Below are 22,044 nucleotides of genomic sequence, written 5' to 3'. Positions count from 1 at the left end.
TTCTGTGGCCAGAGCACAGAGTTTGGGCTTAGCTGACACAGTATTTTTATTGTCTCTATGGAAAGAAAAAAAAGCCCACTGGCATTTGATACAGCTTCCAAAAAGCAGCTAATTCAAAACTGTTTAGAACTTGTTAAATAATTTAACACAAAAAAAAATATTTTTCCCAAATGATCCTGTTGCTTTGTTCTGTCTTTGTAATTTGTTTATTTGACAGGCAAAAAATTGAATGAAATAATGGTCTGTTTGCTATAATTACTGTAATTTACACATGATTTTAAAAAAGGGAAAAAAAAGAGCAACTGACAGTGGTGCCATAAATCCCATGTGCTCCTTTTAAAAATCTGAATAATATATTGTCTGGCTCTCTAATGCAATTTTAGCAGTATATTGCCACAGGGCCAAAACAAAATCCAATGAAAAAAATCAGTCTGTTCCCAGGTTTAAACCTCAGACTCAGTGAACAGACTGTATGGTGATTTACCACACACTTGGTTGCAGACACAGGAACACTGAGATGCCAAAGCCACAACTTTCCCTTACTCAGGGGTGGTTAGGAGAGAGCCACCAGCACTGTCCCTGTCCTACCTGCCACCTCCTGGCTGTGTGTTCAGCTGGCACAGTGCTGGACAGACAATACCACACGGTCACCTGCTCAGGCAGAGAGGCACCTGCATTTTCTGGAGAGCAGCTTCTGACCATGCCCAAGGCTGTACTTGTAGGTTTACTGCCTTCCCAGATGGCAGACCTACTTTGAAAAATAATCTCAGGCCACCTTTCCAAAGACTGCAAATACACACAGACTGAAGCAAAAACTGTGGCAGTTTTTTAAATCCTCCAAATACACCCTCCTTTCTTACCTGTTATTGCAGGTGTCCTTTCAGGCACATTCCTGTAGGGCTTCCTTCTGCAAGAGGTGGCAGCTACAGAAACCTCCCTTTGATGACTAAAATCTGGGTGAGTACAAACACGGGTCTTGATCTGGGTCTGCAGCTCATGTACTCTGCTCACTAGTGACAGATTCTGCCTGGTAAATGTCATTTAACGGGCTGGAGAGAAAACAAGGTTTAAGAAAAAGCAGGGAAATGGCACCCACTGAATTCAGGGCACAGAGACAGTCTGGGGTGTCTCTGGGAACAGACTGAGCAGATAGCCATATGCTAGGGAATATGCTGAAGCAAAGGGAATTAGGCTGTGTCCCCTTTTATGGGTGGAAAATGCTCAGAGATGTAGTCTGTGTCTAGCTCATGCAGATTTTTCAATTGCTATTAAAGATGCAAGTGCTTCCCTTGTGTTCCCAACACAGACTCTTGGAAATGGCTCCCACAAATGTTCCAATGAAACAGGTTATCAAATGAAACAGGTTATCCATCTCCTTCAACTGGATGCCCCTGCACCATCTCACCTACTGTGGATTGCACTAGATGACCCTTAGAGTTCCCTTCCAACCCAAATTATTCTATGATTCTATGACCTCACAGGAGTTAAAGATGCTGAAATTTGTTTAACAGAACATTATTATGTAGATTCCCTTCTCATGGTGCACTAGAATGTACTGAATTCTATGGCATGCATGGCACATCAGACAAACATGTTGAGAGCCTGTAGAGATGAAGGTGTCATCATAATGACAGGAATTAAATGACACATTTGCATGGCTCCATAGCACTTGTTCATTGCCACCACATTTACCCAAAACAATGTCTCTTCCCATGTTAGGAGGTGCTCTCAAACAGGGACCCTGTTCTGCCTCACCACTGGAGGGAGGAAATCTCAGCCTGGACTAAGAAAAATGCTTCTGTTAAATAGGTGATCAACATGTTTGCTTAATACTAAAATCCAGCAAGCTAACCCAAATGCAGTACAGTAACAGATATACCATCGAGAGTTACTTAAAAGTGGTAAGCTTTTACTTCATGGTATTTTCACTTTAATTGGTCTTTCCATAGCAAGAAACACAGTAAAATCAAATCAAAGAGTTTATTTGCATAGGAAATAGCAAAAATAGCACCATTAAGAGCTACACAGTAAAGACTTTGTTTAACCCTGGCATTTGTACTTGTTATTTAATTTCATTTTTCAGTAAAGCAGAGGTAAATTTTATCTGCTACTGGGTGAGAAAAGACTCCAAGACCGGCAAAAGCTTATCTCTGCACTTTAGCCTCAGGGTATGATTCTGGGCTGGTTATCAACAGCTGTGGCTTCTGCTTGGGCTGGCCAGTTTGGAAGCACTATGCCATATGGAGAATGTGTTAGCAGGGCAGGGTGCCTCTTTTCTGTCTTCAGAAGAGCAGACCAGATTCCCAAACACATTCAGCACTTAGTGCCTGTGTCAGGTCCATTACTCCCATCTCTCACTCCAAACTGCTTTGTGCAGAAGAGGTTTGAAAACGCAGCTGCTTTGCTGGCTGGCACATATCCGAGGCCTGGTCACTTCTCAGATCTGCACTTAGTGGGTGGGCATGGCTTGGTCAGAGCTCATTAATGACCTATTCTGAAGGTCTTTTCAGACTCCATCCCCTTTTTATTTTGTCTGCATTCTCAGGCTGATTTTGGCAATTAGCTGATAGAGAGAAATGGCCACTGTCTGGCTTGTTGCTTTCACCCTCAAACACAATTTCCCCCATGTTTCTGAACATCTCTTTGCTCTGATCCTTTCATCAAAGATCAACAACCTCCTAGACCAGGCTGCACTATGCACCAGCCCTCTAAGTAACACAACTTGCCAAGTTATTGTCATAATGGATCAACCAAAACAGTGAATTGGGTCACAGTTGGCTTCCTGAGTTTTTAATACCAGGGGGCTTTCTATGCTGCTCTGGCTGATTTTTGGGTGAAGCAGTGGCAGGGAGCTGTGATTGTGCTGACATTGCACAAGGGATTTGGCATCCTTAACCTGACAGAGGATAACCTTGCATATGCATCTCCCTGACAGAGGTAAGAAAGCTCCACTTCTTGGAAAAAAACTCTCCAGTACAGAGAGGTTTAAATCTTCTGTGTCATCCATAAAGGCCTTTATAAAGAAATCCCACATGACTCCATGAAAAAGTAGCTCCTATAGAATATTGATTCATTTATCAGCAGAATAATATTAAATTTAACAGGGATCTTCTGGAAAGCACACACTAGCTGTTCAAAATTGTCCACTGGGAGAGTTGGATGTACTGGAGACACCTTTTCCAGCTTTGGTATGACTTTATCTTCCTCCCTGCCATGTGGATGGCAAATAGCACCAACAATCCTGTGCCTGTGTGTCACAGTTAATGCTCCAGGCTGCAGGATTTGATTTGAGCTGAAAGGGTGAGGGATAAAGCTTTGGAAAAAATTAATCAGATAACAGATAAAAAATTTGGCATTGGAATGGTTTTGCATAAACAGTCACACAACACATTGCTATTATACGCTTTTCAAAAGAGAAAAAAACCCACTTATTTTTAGCATTTTAATATGCCCTGATGTTAGAGAAAACAAACAAAAAAATAAGTTCACATATCACATCAAAGATAATAATAATAATAATTATAATTCATAAAAATAATCTGACCGACCGGCAGCATTTGTTGGCTTTAGAAGGCCTCCCACGAAAGAAACGCAGCTGAAGACATTGGAGAGCTCTTGGCAGGTGTGAGGAATTCAAGTTTTCAAAACAAGTCTGGGGGTGCTCTCTGCTCACTATGGCCCTTTGACATTGGAGGGCCGGGCAGCCAGGCTTGCATAGTAAGCACACTGAGAGGGGTCACACTGTCCATTGGCTCCCGGGGGTCCCTGGGGACCTGCCAGACCTGGCACACCAGCTTCACCTTGAGGGCCAGGAGGTCCTGGCATCCCATCTTTGGCATAACCAGGCTCCCCTGGGAGGCCTGAAAGAGAAACAAAATGCCCTGGTGAGTGGCACCAGAGTGACACGCCCAGAGTGCAGTACTCAGCAGTGTAACATCACAGGAGATGGCTTTGCTGCCCAACTGGGATGCAGATAGCAGCTTCCATAGGTTTGGATTTGGCTAGGATGTATCTCAAGGATACAACCAGAGTGTCTCCTCTGAAATAAAGATTTCCACTCCCTATGGCGACCTTGGGATGCTCAGCTCCAATATGGCTGCTCTTCTTCTACCTCCATGCTGAAGTTGCGGAGATGCACAAGACAACTAATGACATACAGTCCTCAGAGAGGAGTTGAGAATGGGAAAGTGGAGGCAAGAGCCAGCCTGGGGAGATAATTCACTGGTGCAGAGAATAGTGGGCACATTGTTATTTGAAGGCAATGCAAGGCCAATCTGCCAGATGCAGACAATGGGGTTATGAGGGCTTCCCATAGTTCCTTTCCCAAGAAAGCAGTGAAGGCAAAAATTATCTATGGTGCCTAATTTCAGACTGCCGACAAACTGTATTTGCTGCTGCTTTGTCAGTAATAGCAAAGCAGAAGTTCTATCCCCAAGGCACAGGTGTTCAATATGACCTTTTATAATATCTGAAACTGCCTGAACCTCTGGGTTCAGACTGGTCACAGGAAGACTCTGCCAAGGACAGAGAAAACACTTGACAGTACATCTTATAATTAAAACTTCACTTTGGATTTGACCCAAAGGTCAGTTAGCTGTAACTGAGATAGTTCATTGTACTCATTCATCAGGCTGAGAAAATAAAGGTGGCCAGATGCGATGTTAATGATACAGTTCTTCCCTTTGCGCCACATCCTACAGCAATCATGTCTGCTGTTTTTATGTTATCCTGATCATCTCTCTAGTACAGCAGAGACCTATGTCCTGGCAGTGGTTCTAAGTGATGTGTTTTGTGGGGTGTTCTGAATAACACACCTGGAATTCCTGGGGGACCCATTTCCCCTCGTTGACCAATGCCAGTGTCTCCTTTCTCACCCTTTGCTCCTCTTTCTCCTGTAGAGAGGAAAAGACAAAATATGAACTGATGAGCATGGTCTACAGAGCTAAGCACTAGTATAGGTCTTCCATCCATGCTGAAGCCAATATATTTGGTAAAAACAGTTCCTAATTGTGGCCAATCCTCTGAGAGAGGACATTAGGTGGGAATGAAGACTTTCCCTACTCTAGTTCTGGCCAGAGGTGCAATACACCAGCAATTGCTGGTCATATTCAACACCTCTGGTGCAACAGACTGAGGTTGCTTCCAACACCTGCATTTTGAGGACAATTTATAAGCTACTCAAAGGAAAGGTGGATGCCAAAGTCGAGTGGACACATCCTTTTATTGGACTGCCTCAACACACCAAGTTTCACTTACCTTTGGGCCCAATTGGTCCAGGTGGCCCTTCAGACCCAATCTGTCCAGGCCGGCCAGGCTCTCCTGGAGGGCCAGTTCTTCCTGGGAGTCCTTCCTTCCCAGGGGGACCAGGAGGTCCTGGTCTGCCATGGGATGCTTTTACCTGTGCAGGCTGTATGTGAGCCAGGATGTAGGGTAACTTTGCTGCGAAGAGAGGGAAATGGGTTTGTTAGACTAGAAGGACTATGCTCCAAGAGATGGAAAGCCAGAACCAGGGGCCCAGTAAAGTCCCAAGTACTGTACAGATCAATCTTCCAGGGCCACCCATTTTCTGTCCCCCCATTATCCATGATTATGACTCCCTGATCCTCTCTAAATTGTTTAAATCTCATTTTTAGTAGCCTTAAATTTCTTCTAAATTCCATACTTTATCATAAACCTTTCTCTCATCCTCTGCTCCTTGTCCTCCAAGGAATTGAAATGTCCCTTCCTTTAGTTGTGCAGATGGTGGACCCCTGGGACCACTGCTGCTCTGAAAAGGAGAGCCTTTCCCTACTGCTTCAGTGATGCAGAGATGCTATATGGCTGGTCTGTAGGGAGAAAGCTTTTCTTGCTCCAGGCTGTTCCAGACCGGCACACACTGCCTGCCATTTCAGTGCTAAGACCCTGAAAAATCATGCTGGTTTTGGCTGGGGTGGAGTTAATTTTCTTCATGGTGGCTGGTATGGGGCTGTGTTTTGGGTTGGTGTTGATAATACAGAGATACTTTTGTTATTGCTGAGCAGGGCCCACACAGAGCCAAGGCCTTTTCTGCTTTTTGTATGGCCACTCTGGGGAGGACATTTGGGGTTTTGGGAAGAACAGGTGATCCAAACTCACCAAAGGGATATTCCAGACCATGTGACATCAAGCTCAGTGTGCAAAGTGAGGGGAGGAAGGAGAAGGGAAGGACATTTGCAGTGATGGTGTTTTTCTTCCCAAGTAACCATTACCTGTGATGCGGCCCTGCTCTCCGGGAGATGGCAGAACACCTGCCTGCCCATAGAAGCAGGGAGTTAATTCCTTGCTTTGTTTTGCTTCTGGGTACAGCTTCTGCTTTACCTATTAAACTGTCTTTATCTCAACCAATGAGTTTTCCAGCTTTTACTCTTCTGATTCTCTCCCTGATCCTGCTGGTGGGGGAGGGAGTGAGCGGTGCATGGGCCTTGGTTGCTGGCTGGGGTTACACCATGACAGCAACCTTGAGAGCTCATAAAACTCTCAACATCACATAAACATTCTACAGAACAGAGGGAGAAGAGTGTTCTATCTTCTCTTCATTGATCTTAAATGCTTTCAGACTGGTGTGGATATTGAAGACTGAGAGTGTGTAAATAAAACCTGTGAAATGATCACCACGTTTACCTGTGATTCTTTGCGCATGGAACAAAACACCTGCAGCTGTGTGTCAGCTACGTCAAGAGCTGTGTAAGAAGGACTACAGCTCTGCATCTCACCGTCAATGGGATCAGTAGTGGTCTGCAATTCTCAAACTTTGAGAGAAACAGCAGCCCATATCCTCGCCAGCCCTTCTTCTTATACTGATGAGTATCAAAAGTCATAGGCAAAAAAACATTTCTTCTCCAGTTGGGACCTCAAAAGAAAGTTTATGATCTACTCTGATTACTTTCTGTGCTATAGCTGGGAAAATCAAAGCCTGGGGAACTGTAAAGCACATTTCATTTCACACATCTTCCAAGCAAGCTTGCTGCAATACCACCTTCCTTAAGGAGGAGAGGTTCAGGTTCCAGCACAGCTCTGGAAAGCATCTTTCATACTCTCAGATCCATCTTCTGGCTTCCTGGTACTGAATACTTACCATCTAGCTGCTTGGATAACTCCTCTTGGATGAGTCTCCTCAAAGTCTCTAGAGAAGGGGGCTCTCCCTGAAGAGTCAGAATCACAGTGATGAGATTAGATAACCACAGTAAAGGGATCAGATAGTTATAGGACAAGGGGGAACAGTTTTAAACTAAAAGAGAAAAAATTTAGATTAGATGTTAGGAAGAAATTCTTTACTGTGAGAGTGGTGAGGCCTGGAATGGGTTGCCCTGAGAAACTGCAGATGCCCCATGCCTGGAAGTGTTCAAGGCAAGTCAGGTGGGCTTTGGAGCAACCTCACTAAGTGGGTGGCATAGAAGTAGATGATCTTTAAGATCCCTTCAACCCAAAACACACTGTGGTTCTATGATGTGCAAACTAAGACCTCCACAAAGGGCTCAGCAGGTGCCACGTCATCACCCACAGCACACACACGGCTGCAGTGTCTGCCTAAAAGAGGAATGTAAAAGGACTCAAAACAATCACAGAATCAAATGGGCTGGAAAAGACCTCTGAGATCATAAAGTCTAGCCCTTGACTGAACACCACCATGTCAAGTAAACCATGGCACTGAGTGGCACATCCAGTCTTTCCTTAAATGTCTCCAGGGACAGTGACTCCACCACGTCTGTGGGCAGCCCATTCCAGTATCTAATTATCTCTTCTGTGAAGAAATTCTTCATAGTGTCCAAAATAAACCTCCCTGACACAGTTTGAGACTATGTTCTCTTCTCCTATCACTAGCTGTCTGGAAGAAGAGACTAAACCCCATGTGGATAGATCCTCCACTTAGGCAGCTAGAGAGCAATAAAATCTCCCCTGAGCCTCCCTTTCTCCAAGCAGAACAACACCAGCACCCTCAGTCTTCACAGGAGTTGGGCTCCAACCTTTTCACCATCTCTGTTCCCTTCTCTGGAACTGCTCCAGAACCTCAATGTCCTTCCTGAATTTATGGGCCCAGAACTGGACATCGAATATAACGTGCAGCTTCCCCAGTACACAGCAGAGAGCAACAATCACCTCCCTTGTCCTGCTGCCACACTAGTGCAGACACAGAAGGCCAGGAGGCCACCCTGCTCCTTGCCCACCTGGACATATGCTGACTCACATTCGGCTGATGTCGGCCAGCAACCACAGGGACTTTTCCACTGGGCACATTTCCACCCACTCTGCTCCCAGCCTGGGGCACTGCAGGACCTTGTTGGGACTTTGAACAGGACAGGGCACAGAGGACACTGCTAGTGACCGAACACCAAATCACTGCAGCTCCATTTCCAGCCGTTGTCTGCACACGGCCATCCTGACAGTTAACCCAGCCAAGAGTGCCCCCACACAAGCCCTGGGCTGATGGCTTTTGCAGGACTGTGCTGTGGGAGATGGGAGTCAAAAGCTTTGCTCAAGTCCAGAGAGACTCCATCCCCAGCTTTTCTGTCAGCCCTAAGGAGGGTCACTTGGTCCTCAAAGAACATCCCATTGCTCAGGCAGGACCTGCCTTTCCTAAACTCATACTGGCTGGGCCTGATCCCTTGGTTGTCCTCTCTGGGCCATGTGATTCCCCCCTGTCCCTCCCGATGATCTGTTCCAGAACCTTGACTGGCCTCAAGGTAAGGCTGACAGGCCTGCAGCTCCCTGCATACTCCCTGTGGCCTTTATGGGCATGTGTGTCACACTGGCAATCCCAGCCAGGTGGGACCTCATGTCTGTCTGGAACTGATAACAAAGGATGGAGAGCAGCTTAGTGAGCTCTTCCAGCTCCCTGAGGGCCCTTGGGGTGCTCCCAGCCAGCTCCACAGACTTGTCAGGGTCTCAGTGGCTCTGCAGGTCACTAGTCACTAATGATTTCCTCCAGGATTGCAGAGGGTCTGGTCTGCTCCTGGTCACTGTCTGCAAGCTCAGGAGACTGCTTATCCTCTGGAGAATGAATCTGTCTGTTGAAGACGGAGGCAAAGAAGGCATTCAGTAGCTCAGCCTTTTCCTCATCCTTCAGAGCTGTATTCTAGCCACAAATCCAATTAAAAACGGAGATTTTCCTTGCCCCTCCTTTGTTGTTAATCTTTGTAAACAAACACATTTTATTGTCTTTTACAGTAGTGGCCTGATGAAGCCCTGCCAAGCATTTGCCTTCCTGATTATCTTTGTACATGAGATGGGAGCTAAGGGTTGAGACACATGGAGGGCTAGGTGGGAAAAGCTGTCTGTCAGAGCCAAGGGGTTCTTTGGGGATAAGTGAGGGACACAAAAGGTGGGAAAAGGGAGAGCAACAGGTCATTGGGAGAGGAACAAGCAGAGGAAAAATTGAGGGGCAAAGGCCTAAAAAAAGCCTTTACTATGGACTAAGGACGTCGCCATGTCTCTCCATGACAAGGGGTGGCCGTGCCCACCAGGCCTTTGTGACCCACGGTTACATCATGGCCAGAGGCCATTGTGACACGGCTCCATGCGGTGACACGCAGGGTTCTTGTAGGGCCAAAGCCCTCGTGTTGTCACTCTCAGGAGAGCAGCTATCTGAGGAGGCAGCAGCTCCTCAGGAGGAAGCAGCTCTCCCGGGTGCCCTTGGCCAGTGTTCGTCAGAGCCCTGCCAAGATGTCAAAGAGAAAGGAGGCAAAGGCCCACAGCCAGTCCCGTGAGGGACAGCCACTGCTGTCCAAGCGGCGACAGGTGAGGGACGGGAATGGAGGGAAAGGCAGCAGTGGGACCTGGGGGAGGGCTGGGGGCAGAGAGCAGCAGCCAAACCTGGCTCCAGGCCACGCTCTGGGGAGGAGGCGGTGCCAGGATGGCCGGGATGAGGGAATGGCCCAGAGAGAGCGAGCGCAGCTGGGAACCCAGCCTGACCTGGCTGCTGTCGTCAGCAACTGCCTTGGGGCCAGGGCCAGGCTTGCCAGAATGAGGAGGGACAGTGTGCCTGCACAGCCGCCTCAATCCACAGCCGCCTCCATTTCTCACCTCCCGCTACTTCCCACAGGTGCCCCAGAGGCAGCCGCAGGCAGCAGCCGAGGTCACATGGGTGACCATCGTGCCCCTCCATGGGGAAAGACTCAACCCTAGACAGGACATTTCATGGACACGCACAGGACATGGAACACAGGAGGACAGCCTGGAGGGAGGGCACTCAGTGCCCCGCAGCGGCACAGTGACACGGACACAAAGATTGTCCGTGTCAGACTTGCCGCCTCTCCACGGCCCTCCTTTGACAGTGATTCCTCCGTGGCAACTCAGCCCTCAGCTGCCAAGAGCAGCCTCGGCACGGAACAAGCTGCCCCCTCTGCCAGCAGCCCCAGCAGCTTCTGGGGAGAGCATGTCCCGCCGGCCATGTAGGCAGCAGCCACGGAGACCTAGTGCCCCCTTCTCCAGGGGGCACTATGGCTGCTGACAGGGCCAGGGAAACACCTTCCCCAGACAGCTCAGCTGAAAGGCTCTGGCGAGGATCAGCGGCAAGGCAGGGCCATCGCCTGCCACCCCTGCGACGTGCGGGCGGCCCGCTGCTCCGCACAGGGACCCAGCCTGCCTGGAAACACCTGGAGCACACCGAGACAGAGGAGCTCACCGAGTTGCAGGAAGAGCATGGTGGCAAAACCTCTGCAGATCCATTTAGAGGCCTTGCGCCATGCCTGTGTGAAGAAAGGTCCACCAAGTCCACATGCACTCAGGAGAAGTCAAGTCTCTGCCAAGAGACAGATGCAGACAGAGCTCTCGGCTTCAACGAAGACTCCAACACAGACATTGGAAACTCCTCTGAGCTCCTGTCTCCTGCCCGCTTGCCAGAGCAGCAGTCTGGCTCTGACAACTCACAGTGCTTGGAGATTCATCCAAAGAAGCCAGGGGGAAAGTGGGAGGCGACAGAACTCCCAGAAACAGAGATTGCAGAAAACAGGGACAGTGACCCACAGGGTACATCGCTTCCCCCTGTGAATGAGGAAGAGTCAGAGGCAGCAACTTCTGCCCTGGACAAAGATCCATGGGATGATGGGCACAGCGAGCTTTTCCCCATGTCAGAGGCTGAGGAAACCTCATGCTTCTCAGCTTCTCCCACACCTGGACGCTCATGTGAGGAGAGGGGAGCTCATCAGCTGCCTGAGCAAACCACACATGGCAAGCTGATGTGCACAGGGCCTGATGATACATCAAAGCATTTCCTAAATATCAAGGCAGAAGAGCTAGAGAAGTTGGAAGAAGACATCCTCTCCTCCCTGGATACAGAATGCCCCTGGGTCCAGCAGAGCCTTTGTAGCTGGACCACAGACTGTACAGGAGAGACCAAAAACTACGCACAACTCGTGCTCCTTCCCTCCGTGTTTTCCCCTTCTTTTTGTGTCATCCTCATCTTTCCTATCCCTTTCTATCTCTCTCCCCCACATTCATAGTTAAATAAAATCAACATTGTTAACTTTGGCAGATGGTCCTCTTGGCACCTTAATTCAGGCAGAGGCTTTTCTCACTGATTGCATCTTAACCAGGGCACACTTCTGCACACAGCACAATCACCACCCTGGTCCTGCTGGCCACACTAGTGCTGACACAGAATGCCAGGAAGGCCACTGGGCTTCTTGCCCAGCTTGGAAAATGCCAGCTCACAGTCAGCCTCTGTCGGTCAGAAGCGCCAGGGCCTTTCCTGCTGGGCAGCTTTGCAGCCACTCTGCTCCCAGCCTGGGGCACGGCAGGGCCTTGTGGGGACACAAGGGCAGGACCCAGTCCTGGATCTTCCTGACCCTCATCCTGCTGGCCTCACATCATCAATGCTGCTTGGCCACATCTCCCTGCAGAGCCTTCCTACCCTCCATCACATTGACACTCCTACCCACCTTGGTGTCACCACAAATTTATGACCGAGGGGACCCTCAATGCCCTTGTCCACATCTGCAGGACAGACACTGAACAGGACAGGGCCCAGGGGACACCACTGGTGACTGGATGCCAACTCTACGTGGCACCATTCCCCACCACTCTCTGGTCCCAGCCATCCTGACAGTTCTTAATTCGGCCAAGAGTGCCCCTGCACAAGCCCTGGGCTGACGGCTTTTGCAGGACTCTGCTGTGGGAGATGGAGTCAAAGGCTTTGCTCAAGTCCAGAGAGACTCCATGCAGAGCTTTTTGCTCATCCCTGAGGCAGGTCCCTTGGTCCTCAAAGGACATCCTGTTGCTCAGGCAGGACCTGTCTTTCCTAAGCTGACATTGGTGGGGCCTGATCCCTCAGCTGCCCTCTCTTGCCCTGTGATCCCCCTCAGGATGATCTGCACGAGAACCTTGCTGGGCCCTGAGGTCAGGCTGACAGGCCTGCAGTTCCCCACATCCTCCTGTGGCCTTTCTTGGCCATACAAGGCACATTGCCACCTCCAGCCACGTGGGACCTCCCCAGCAGTCCAGCACTGATAACAAAGGATGGAGAGCAGCTTAGTGAGCTCTTTGCCAGCTCCCTGAGCGCCCTTGGAGGTCTCCCAGCCAGCTCCACAGACTTGTCAGGGTCTCAGTGGCTCTGCAGGTCACTAATGATTTCCCCTAGGACTGCTGGTCTGCTCCTGGTCACTGTCTGCCAGGTCAGGGGACTGCTTATGCTCTGGAGAATGGATCTGTCTGTTGAAGACGGAGGCAAAGAAGGCATTCAGTAGCTCAGCCTTTCCCTCATCCTTCAGAGCTGTATGACTGCTGCATATCCAATATAGAGTGAAGATTTTCCTTGGCCCTCCTTTGTTGTTAATCTTTGTAAACAAACACATTTTATTGTCTTTTACAGTAGTGGTCAGATGAAGCCCTGCCAAAGCATTTGCCTTCCTGATTATCTTTGTACATGAGGTGGGAGCTAAGGGTTGAGACACATGGAGGGCTGGGTGTGAAAAGCTGTCTGTCAGAGCCAAGGGGTTCTTTGGGGATAAGTGAGGGACACAAAAGGTGGGAAAAGGGAGAGCAGCAGGTCATTGGGAGAGGAACAAGCAGAGGAAAAATTGAGGGGCAAAGGCCTAAAAAAAGCCTTTACTATGGACTAAGGACGTCGCCATGTCTCTCCATGACAAGGGGTGGCCGTGCCCACCAGGCCTTTGTGACCCACGGTTACATCATGGCCAGAGGCCATTGTGACACGGCTCCATGCGGTGACACGCAGGGTTCTTGGAGGGCCAAAGCCCTCGTGTTGTCACTCTCAGGAGAGCAGCTCTCTGAGGAGGCAGCAGCTCCTCAGGAGGAAGCAGCTCTCCCGGGTGCCCTTGGCCAGTGTTCGTCAGAGCCCTGCCAAGATGTCAAAGAGAAAGGAGGCAAAGGCCCACAGCCAGTCCCGTGAGGGACAGCCACTGCTGTCCAAGCGGCGACAGGTGAGGGACGGGAATGGAGGGAAAGGCGGCAGTGGGACCTGGGGGAGGGCTGGGGGCAGAGAGCGGCAGCCAAACCTGGCTCCAGGCCACGCTCTGGGGAGGAGGCGGTGCCAGGATGGCCGGGATGAGGGAATGGCCCAGAGAGAGCGAGCGCAGCTGGGAACCCAGCCTGACCTGGCTGCTGTCGTCAGCAACTGCCTTGGGGCCAGGGCCAGGCTTGCCAGAATGAGGAGGGACAGTGTGCCTGCACAGCCGCCTCAATCCACAGCCGCCTCCATTTCTCACCTCCCGCTACTTCCCACAGGTGCCCCAGAGGCCACCACAGGCAGCAGCCGAGGTCACATGGGTGACCATCGTGCCGCTCCATGGGGAAAGACTCAACCCTAGACAGGACATTTCATGGACACGCACAGGACATGGAACACAGGAGGACAGCCTGGAGGGAGGGCACTCAGTGCCCCGCAGCGGCACAGTGACACGGACACAAAGATTGTCCGTGTCAGACTTGCCGCCTCTCCACGGCCCTCCTTTGACAGTGATTCCTCCGTGGCAACTCAGCCCTCAGCTGCCAAGAGCAGCCTCGGCACGGAACAAGCTGCCCCCTCTGCCAGCAGCCCCAGCAGCTTCTGGGGAGAGCATGTCCCGCCGGCCCTGGCAGCAGCCACGGAGACCTAGTGCCACCTTCTCCAGGGGGCACTATGGCTGCTGACAGGGCCAGGGAAACACCTTCCCCAGACAGCTCAGCTGAAAGGCTCTGGCGAGGGTCAGCAGCAAGGCAGGGCCATCGCCTGCCACCCCTGCGACGTGCGGGCGGCACGCTGCTCCGCACGGGGACCCAGCCTGCCTGGAAACACCTGGAGCACACCGAGACAGAGGAGCTCACCGAGTTGCAGGAAGAGCATGGTGGCAAAACCTCTGCAGATCCATTTAGAGGCCTTGCGCCATGCCTGTGTGAAGAAAGGTCCACCAAGTCCACATGCACTCAGGAGAAGTCAAGTCTCTGCCAAGAGACAGATGCAGACAGAGCTCTCGGCTTCAACGAAGACTCCAACACAGACATTGGAAACTCCTCTGAGCTCCTGTCTCCTGCCCGCTTGCCAGAGCAGCAGTCTGGCTCTGACAACTCACAGTGCTTGGAGATTCATCCAAAGAAGCCAGGGGGAAAGTGGGAGGCGACAGAACTCCCAGAAACAGAGATTGCAGAAAACAGGGACAGTGACCCACAGGGTACATCGCTTCCCCCTGTGAATGAGGAAGAGTCAGAGGCAGCAACTTCTGCCCTGGACAAAGATCCATGGGATGATGGGCACAGCGAGCTTTTCCCCATGTCAGAGGCTGAGGAAACCTCATGCTTCTCAGCTTCTCCCACACCTGGACGCTCATGTGAGGAGAGGGGAGCTCATCAGCTGCCTGAGCAAACCACACATGGCAAGCTGATGTGCACAGGGCCTGATGATACATCAAAGCATTTCCTAAATATCAAGGCAGAAGAGCTAGAGAAGTTGGAAGAAGACATCCTCTCCTCCCTGGATACAGAATGCCCCTGGGTCCAGCAGAGCCTTTGTAGCTGGACCACAGACTGTACAGGAGAGACCAAAAACTACGCACAACTCGTGCTCCTTCCCTCCGTGTTTTCCCCTTCTTTTTGTGTCATCCTCATCTTTCCTATCCCTTTCTATCTCTCTCCCCCACATTCATAGTTAAATAAAATCAACATTGTTAACTTTGGCAGATGGTCCTCTTGGCACCTTAATTCAGGCAGAGGCTTTTCTCACTGATTGCATCTTAACCAGGGCACACTTCTGCACACAGCACAATCACCACCCTGGTCCTGCTGGCCACACTAGTGCTGACACAGAATGCCAGGAAGGCCACTGGGCTTCTTGCCCAGCTTGGAAAATGCCAGCTCACAGTCAGCCTCTGTCGGTCAGAAGCGCCAGGGCCTTTCCTGCTGGGCAGCTTTGCAGCCACTCTGCCCCCAGCCTGGGGCACGGCAGGGCCTTGTGGGGACACAAGGGCAGGACCCAGTCCTGGATCTTCCTGACCCTCATCCTGCTGGCCTCACATCATCAATGCTGCTTGGCCACATCTCCCTGCAGAGCCTTCCTACCCTCCATCACATTGACACTCCTACCCACCTTGGTGTCACCACAAATTTATGACCGAGGGGACCCTCAATGCCCTTGTCCACATCTGCAGGACAGACACTGAACAGGACAGGGCCCAGGGGACACCACTGGTGACTGGATGCCAACTCTACGTGGCACCATTCCCCACCACTCTCTGGTCCCAGCCATCCTGACAGTTCTTAATTCGGCCAAGAGTGCCCCTGCACAAGCCCTGGGCTGACGGCTTTTGCAGGACTCTGCTGTGGGAGATGGAGTCAAAGGCTTTGCTCAAGTCCAGAGAGACTCCATGCAGAGCTTTTTGCTCATCCCTGAGGCAGGTCCCTTGGTCCTCAAAGGACATCCTGTTGCTCAGGCAGGACCTGTCTTTCCTAAGCTGACATTGGTGGGGCCTGATCCCTCAGCTGCCCTCTCTTGCCCTGTGATCCCCCTCAGGATGATCTGCACGAGAACCTTGCTGGGCCCTGAGGTCAGGCTGACAGGCCTGCAGTTCCCCACATCCTCCTGTGGCCTTTCTTGGCCATACAAGGCACATTGCCACCTCCAGCCACGTGGGACCTCCCCAGCAGTCCAGCACTGATAACAAAGGATGGAGAGCAGCTTAGTGAGCTCTTTGCCAGCTCCCTGAGCGCCCTTGGAGGTCTCCCAGCCAGCTCCACAGACTTGTCAGGGTCTCAGTGGCTCTGCAGGTCACTAATGATTTCCCCTAGGACTGCTGGTCTGCTCCTGGTCACTGTCTGCCAGGTCAGGGGACTGCTTATGCTCTGGAGAATGGATCTGTCTGTTGAAGACGGAGGCAAAGAAGGCATTCAGTAGCTCAGCCTTTCCCTCATCCTTCAGAGCTGTATGACTGCTGCATATCCAATATAGAGTGAAGATTTTCCTTGGCCCTCCTTTGTTGTTAATCTTTGTAAACAAACACATTTTATTGTCTTTTACAGTAGTGGTCAGATGAAGCCCTGCCAAAGCATTTGCCTTCCTGATTATCTTTGTACATGAGGTGGGAGCTAAGGGTTGAGACACATGGAGGGCTGGGTGTGAAAAGCTGTCTGTCAGAGCCAAGGGGTTCTTTGGGGATAAGTGAGGGACACAAAAGGTGGGAAAAGGGAGAGCAGCAGGTCATTGGGAGAGGAACAAGCAGAGGAAAAATTGAGGGGCAAAGGCCTAAAAAAAGCCTTTACTATGGACTAAGGACGTCGCCATGTCTCTCCATGACAAGGGGTGGCCGTGCCCACCAGGCCTTTGTGACCCACGGTTACATCATGGCCAGAGGCCATTGTGACACGGCTCCATGCGGTGACACGCAGGGTTCTTGGAGGGCCAAAGCCCTCGTGTTGTCACTCTCAGGAGAGCAGCTATCTGAGGAGGCAGCAGCTCCTCAGGAGGAAGCAGCTCTCCCGGGTGCCCTTGGCCAGTGTTCGTCAGAGCCCTGCCAAGATGTCAAAGAGAAAGGAGGCAAAGGCCCACAGCCAGTCCCGTGAGGGACAGCCACTGCTGTCCAAGCGGCGACAGGTGAGGGACGGGAATGGAGGGAAAGGCGGCAGTGGGACCTGGGGGAGGGCTGGGGGCAGAGAGCGGCAGCCAAACCTGGCTCCAGGCCACGCTCTGGGGAGGAGGCGGTGCCAGGATGGCCGGGATGAGGGAATGGCCCAGAGAGAGCGAGCGCAGCTGGGAACCCAGCCTGACCTGGCTGCTGTCGTCAGCAACTGCCTTGGGGCCAGGGCCAGGCTTGCCAGAATGAGGAGGGACAGTGTGCCTGCACAGCCGCCTCAATCCACAGCCGCCTCCATTTCTCACCTCCCGCTACTTCCCACAGGTGCCCCAGAGGCCACCACAGGCAGCAGCCGAGGTCACATGGGTGACCATCGTGCCGCTCCATGGGGAAAGACTCAACCCTAGACAGGACATTTCATGGACACGCACAGGACATGGAACACAGGAGGACAGCCTGGAGGGAGGGCACTCAGTGCCCCGCAGCGGCACAGTGACACGGACACAAAGATTGTCCGTGTCAGACTTGCCGCCTCTCCACGGCCCTCCTTTGACAGTGATTCCTCCGTGGCAACTCAGCCCTCAGCTGCCAAGAGCAGCCTCGGCACGGAACAAGCTGCCCCCTCTGCCAGCAGCCCCAGCAGCTTCTGGGGAGAGCATGTCCCGCCGGCCCTGGCAGCAGCCACGGAGACCTAGTGCCACCTTCTCCAGGGGGCACTATGGCTGCTGACAGGGCCAGGGAAACACCTTCCCCAGACAGCTCAGCTGAAAGGCTCTGGCGAGGGTCAGCAGCAAGGCAGGGCCATCGCCTGCCACCCCTGCGACGTGCGGGCGGCACGCTGCTCCGCACGGGGACCCAGCCTGCCTGGAAACACCTGGAGCACACCGAGACAGAGGAGCTCACCGAGTTGCAGGAAGAGCATGGTGGCAAAACCTCTGCAGATCCATTTAGAGGCCTTGCGCCATGCCTGTGTGAAGAAAGGTCCACCAAGTCCACATGCACTCAGGAGAAGTCAAGTCTCTGCCAAGAGACAGATGCAGACAGAGCTCTCGGCTTCAACGAAGACTCCAACACAGACATTGGAAACTCCTCTGAGCTCCTGTCTCCTGCCCGCTTGCCAGAGCAGCAGTCTGGCTCTGACAACTCACAGTGCTTGGAGATTCATCCAAAGAAGCCAGGGGGAAAGTGGGAGGCGACAGAACTCCCAGAAACAGAGATTGCAGAAAACAGGGACAGTGACCCACAGGGTACATCGCTTCCCCCTGTGAATGAGGAAGAGTCAGAGGCAGCAACTTCTGCCCTGGACAAAGATCCATGGGATGATGGGCACAGCGAGCTTTTCCCCATGTCAGAGGCTGAGGAAACCTCATGCTTCTCAGCTTCTCCCACACCTGGACGCTCATGTGAGGAGAGGGGAGCTCATCAGCTGTCTGAGCAAACCACACATGGCAAGCTGATGTGCACAGGGCCTGATGATACATCAAAGCATTTCCTAAATATCAAGGCAGAAGAGCTAGAGAAGTTGGAAGAAGACATCCTCTCCTCCCTGGATACAGAATGCCCCTGGGTCCAGCAGAGCCTTTGTAGCTGGACCACAGACTGTACAGGAGAGACCAAAAACTACGCACAACTCGTGCTCCTTCCCTCCGTGTTTTCCCCTTCTTTTTGTGTCATCCTCATCTTTCCTATCCCTTTCTATCTCTCTCCCCCACATTCATAGTTAAATAAAATCAACATTGTTAACTTTGGCAGATAGTCCTCTTGGCACCTTAATTCAGGCAGAGGCTTTTCTCACTGATTGCATCTTAACCAGGGCACACTTCTGCACACAGCACAATCACCACCCTGGTCCTGCTGGCCACACTAGTGCTGACACAGAATGCCAGGAAGGCCACTGGGCTTCTTGCCCAGCTTGGAAAATGCCACCTCACAGTCAGCCTCTGTCGGTCAGAAGCGCCAGGGCCTTTCCTGCTGGGCAGCTTTGCAGCCACTCTGCTCCCAGCCTGGGGCACGGCAGGGCCTTGTGGGGACACAAGGGCAGGACCCAGTCCTGGATCTTCCTGACCCTCATCCTGCTGGCCTCACATCATCAATGCTGCTTGGCCACATCTCCCTGCAGAGCCTTCCTACCCTCCATCACATTGACACTCCTACCCACCTTGGTGTCACCACAAATTTATGACCGAGGGGACCCTCAATGCCCTTGTCCACATCTGCAGGACAGACACTGAACAGGACAGGGCCCAGGGGACACCACTGGTGACTGGATGCCAACTCTACGTGGCACCATTCCCCACCACTCTCTGGTCCCAGCCATCCTGACAGTTCTTAATTCGGCCAAGAGTGCCCCTGCACAAGCCCTGGGCTGACGGCTTTTGCAGGACTCTGCTGTGGGAGATGGAGTCAAAGGCTTTGCTCAAGTCCAGAGAGACTCCATGCAGAGCTTTTTGCTCATCCCTGAGGCAGGTCCCTTGGTCCTCAAAGGACATCCTATTGCTCAGGCAGGACCTGTCTTTCCTAAGCTGACATTGGTGGGGCCTGATCCCTCAGCTGCCCTCTCTTGCCCTGTGATCCCCCTCAGGATGATCTGCACGAGAACCTTGCTGGGCCCTGAGGTCAGGCTGACAGGCCTGCAGTTCCCCACATCCTCCTGTGGCCTTTCTTGGCCATACAAGGCACATTGCCACCTCCAGCCACGTGGGACCTCCCCAGCAGTCCAGCACTGATAACAAAGGATGGAGAGCAGCTTAGTGAGCTCTTTGCCAGCTCCCTGAGCGCCCTTGAAGGTCTCCCAGCCAGCTCCACAGACTTGTCAGGGTCTCAGTGGCTCTGCAGGTCACTAATGATTTCCCCTAGGACTGCTGGTCTGCTCCTGGTCACTGTCTGCCAGGTCAGGGGACTGCTTATGCTCTGGAGAATGGATCTGTCTGTTGAAGACGGAGGCAAAGAAGGCATTCAGTAGCTCAGCCTTTTCCTCATCCTTCAGAGCTGTATGCCTGCTGCATATCCAATATAGAGTGAAAATTTTCCTTGCCCTTCCTTTGTTGTTAATCTTTGTAAACAAACACATTTATTGTCTTTTACAGTAGTGGCCAGATGAAGTGCTAATGGATTATTGCCTTCCTGATTTGTCTTTCTAAATGAGGGGGAGCTAAGGAGCGGAATACATGGTGGTCTGGGTGTGAAAAGCTGTCTGTCAGAGCCAAGGGGTTCTCTGAGGATGTTTAGGAGAGGAACACACAAAGTGGGAAGACAGAGAGCAGCAGGTCATTGGGAGAGGAACAAGCAGAGGAAAAATTGAGGGGCAAAGGCCTAAAGCAGGCCTTTGTGCCCAAGGATGTCTCCATGTCTCTCCATGACAAGGGGTGTCCGTGCCCACCAGGCCTTTGTGACCCACGGTTACATCGTGCCCAGGGCTCATTGTGACACGAGTCCATGCGGTGACACGCAGGGCTCTTGTAGGGCCAAAGCCCTCGTGTTGTCACTCTCAGGAGAGCAGCTCTCTGAGGAGGCAGCAGCTCCTCAGGAGGAAGCAGCTCCTCAGGAGGAAGCAGCTCCTCAGGAGGAAGCAGCTCTCCCGGGTGAAATTGGCCAGTGTTTGTCAAGACCCTGACAAGATGTCAAAGAGAAAGGAAGGGAACTCCCACTGTCAGTCCCGTGAGGGACAGCCGCTGCTGTCCAAGCGGCGACAGGTGAGGGACGGGAATGGAGGGAAAGGCAGCAGTGGGACCTGGGGGAGGGCTGGGGGCAGAGAGCGGCAGCCAAACCTGGCTCCAGGCCATGCTCTGGGGAGGAGGCGGTGCCAGGATGGCCGGGATGAGGGAATGGCCCAGAGAGAGCGAGCGCAGCTGGGAACCCAGCCTGACCTGGCTGCTGTGGTCGGCGCGTGCCTTAGGGCCAGGGCCAGGCTTGCCAGAACAAGGAGGGACAGTGTGCCTGCACAGCCGCCTCCATCTCTTGCCCACCCCGCAGGCAGCAGCGGAGGTCACATGGGCGACTATCGTGCCCCTCCACCGGCACAGACTCTTCCCTCTACAAGACATTGCATGGACACACACAGGACATGGAACACAGGAGGACAGCCTGGAGGGAAGGCACTCAGTGCCCCTCAGTGGCACAGTCACACGGACACAAAGATTGTCTGTGTCAGACTTGCCGCCTCTCCACGGCCCTCCATTGACTGGCGCATCTCCACACCAGCTCAGCCCTAAAACGCCAAGAGCAGCCTCGGCACAGATCACGCTGCTCCCTGTGCCAGCAGCCCTGGCAGCTTCTGGGTCTTCTCCCAGAGGCAGAGCATGTCCCGCAGGCCATGTAGGCAGGAGCCACCGAGACCTAGTGCCACCTTCTCCATGGGGCACTATGGCTGCTGACAGGGCCAGGGAAACACCTTCCCCAGACAGCTCAGCTGAAAGGCTCTGGCGAGGGTCAGCAGCAAGGCAGGGCCATCGCCTGCCACCCCTGCGACGTGCGGGCGGCACGCTGCTCCGCACGGGGACCCAGCCTGCCTGGAAACACCTGGAGCACACCGAGACAGAGGAGCTCACCGATGTGCAGGAAGAGCACGGTGGCAACAACTACAGAGATCCATTTAGAGGCCTTGCCCCATGCCTGAATGAGGAAAGGTCCACCAAGTCCACATGCCCTCAGGAGTGGTCAATTCTCTGCCAAGAGACAGATGCAGAGACTCAGGTGATGAACAGAGCTCCCAGCTTCAACAAAGACTCCAACACAGACATTGGAAACTCCTCTGTGCTCCTGTCTCCTGCCCGGTTGCCAGAGCAGCAGTCTGGCTCTGACAATTCACAGGGCTTGGAGATTTCTCCAAAGGAGCCAGGGGAGAAGTGGGAGGGGACAGAACTCCCAGAAACAGAGATTGCAGGAAACAGGGACAGCGACCGACAAAGTGCATCACTTCTCCCTCTCCATGAGGAAGAGTCAGAGGCAGCAACTTCTGCCCTGGACAAAGATCCATGGGATGAGTGGCACAATGAGACTTCCCCCATGATGGGGGCTGAGGAAATCTCATGCT

The 22,044-nt window shown here is 52.3% G+C and overlaps 1 protein-coding gene across 1 annotated transcript in view; it reads right to left on the bottom strand.

The window, feature by feature from the left end:
• Positions 1–3,672: 3,672 nt before the first annotated feature.
• COL22A1 (collagen type XXII alpha 1 chain) overlaps positions 3,673–22,044 on the bottom strand; it is a gene marked incomplete at both ends in the record, with an annotated part of 216,583 nt that continues 198,211 nt past the window's right edge. The window contains 4 exons of the mRNA XM_084212415.1: positions 3,673–3,860; positions 4,815–4,892; positions 5,257–5,439; positions 7,094–7,160. Of these exons, the coding sequence (XP_084068541.1) occupies positions 3,673–3,860; positions 4,815–4,892; positions 5,257–5,439; positions 7,094–7,160 (516 nt within the window). The remainder of the gene's footprint in view (positions 3,861–4,814; positions 4,893–5,256; positions 5,440–7,093; positions 7,161–22,044) is intronic.

This window comes from Fringilla coelebs, assembly GCF_963513975.1.
Source record: "Fringilla coelebs genome assembly, chromosome: 1".
In the NCBI taxonomy this organism is placed as follows: domain Eukaryota; kingdom Metazoa; phylum Chordata; class Aves; order Passeriformes; family Fringillidae; genus Fringilla; species Fringilla coelebs.
This window is presented reverse-complemented; position numbering and strand designations above follow the sequence as displayed.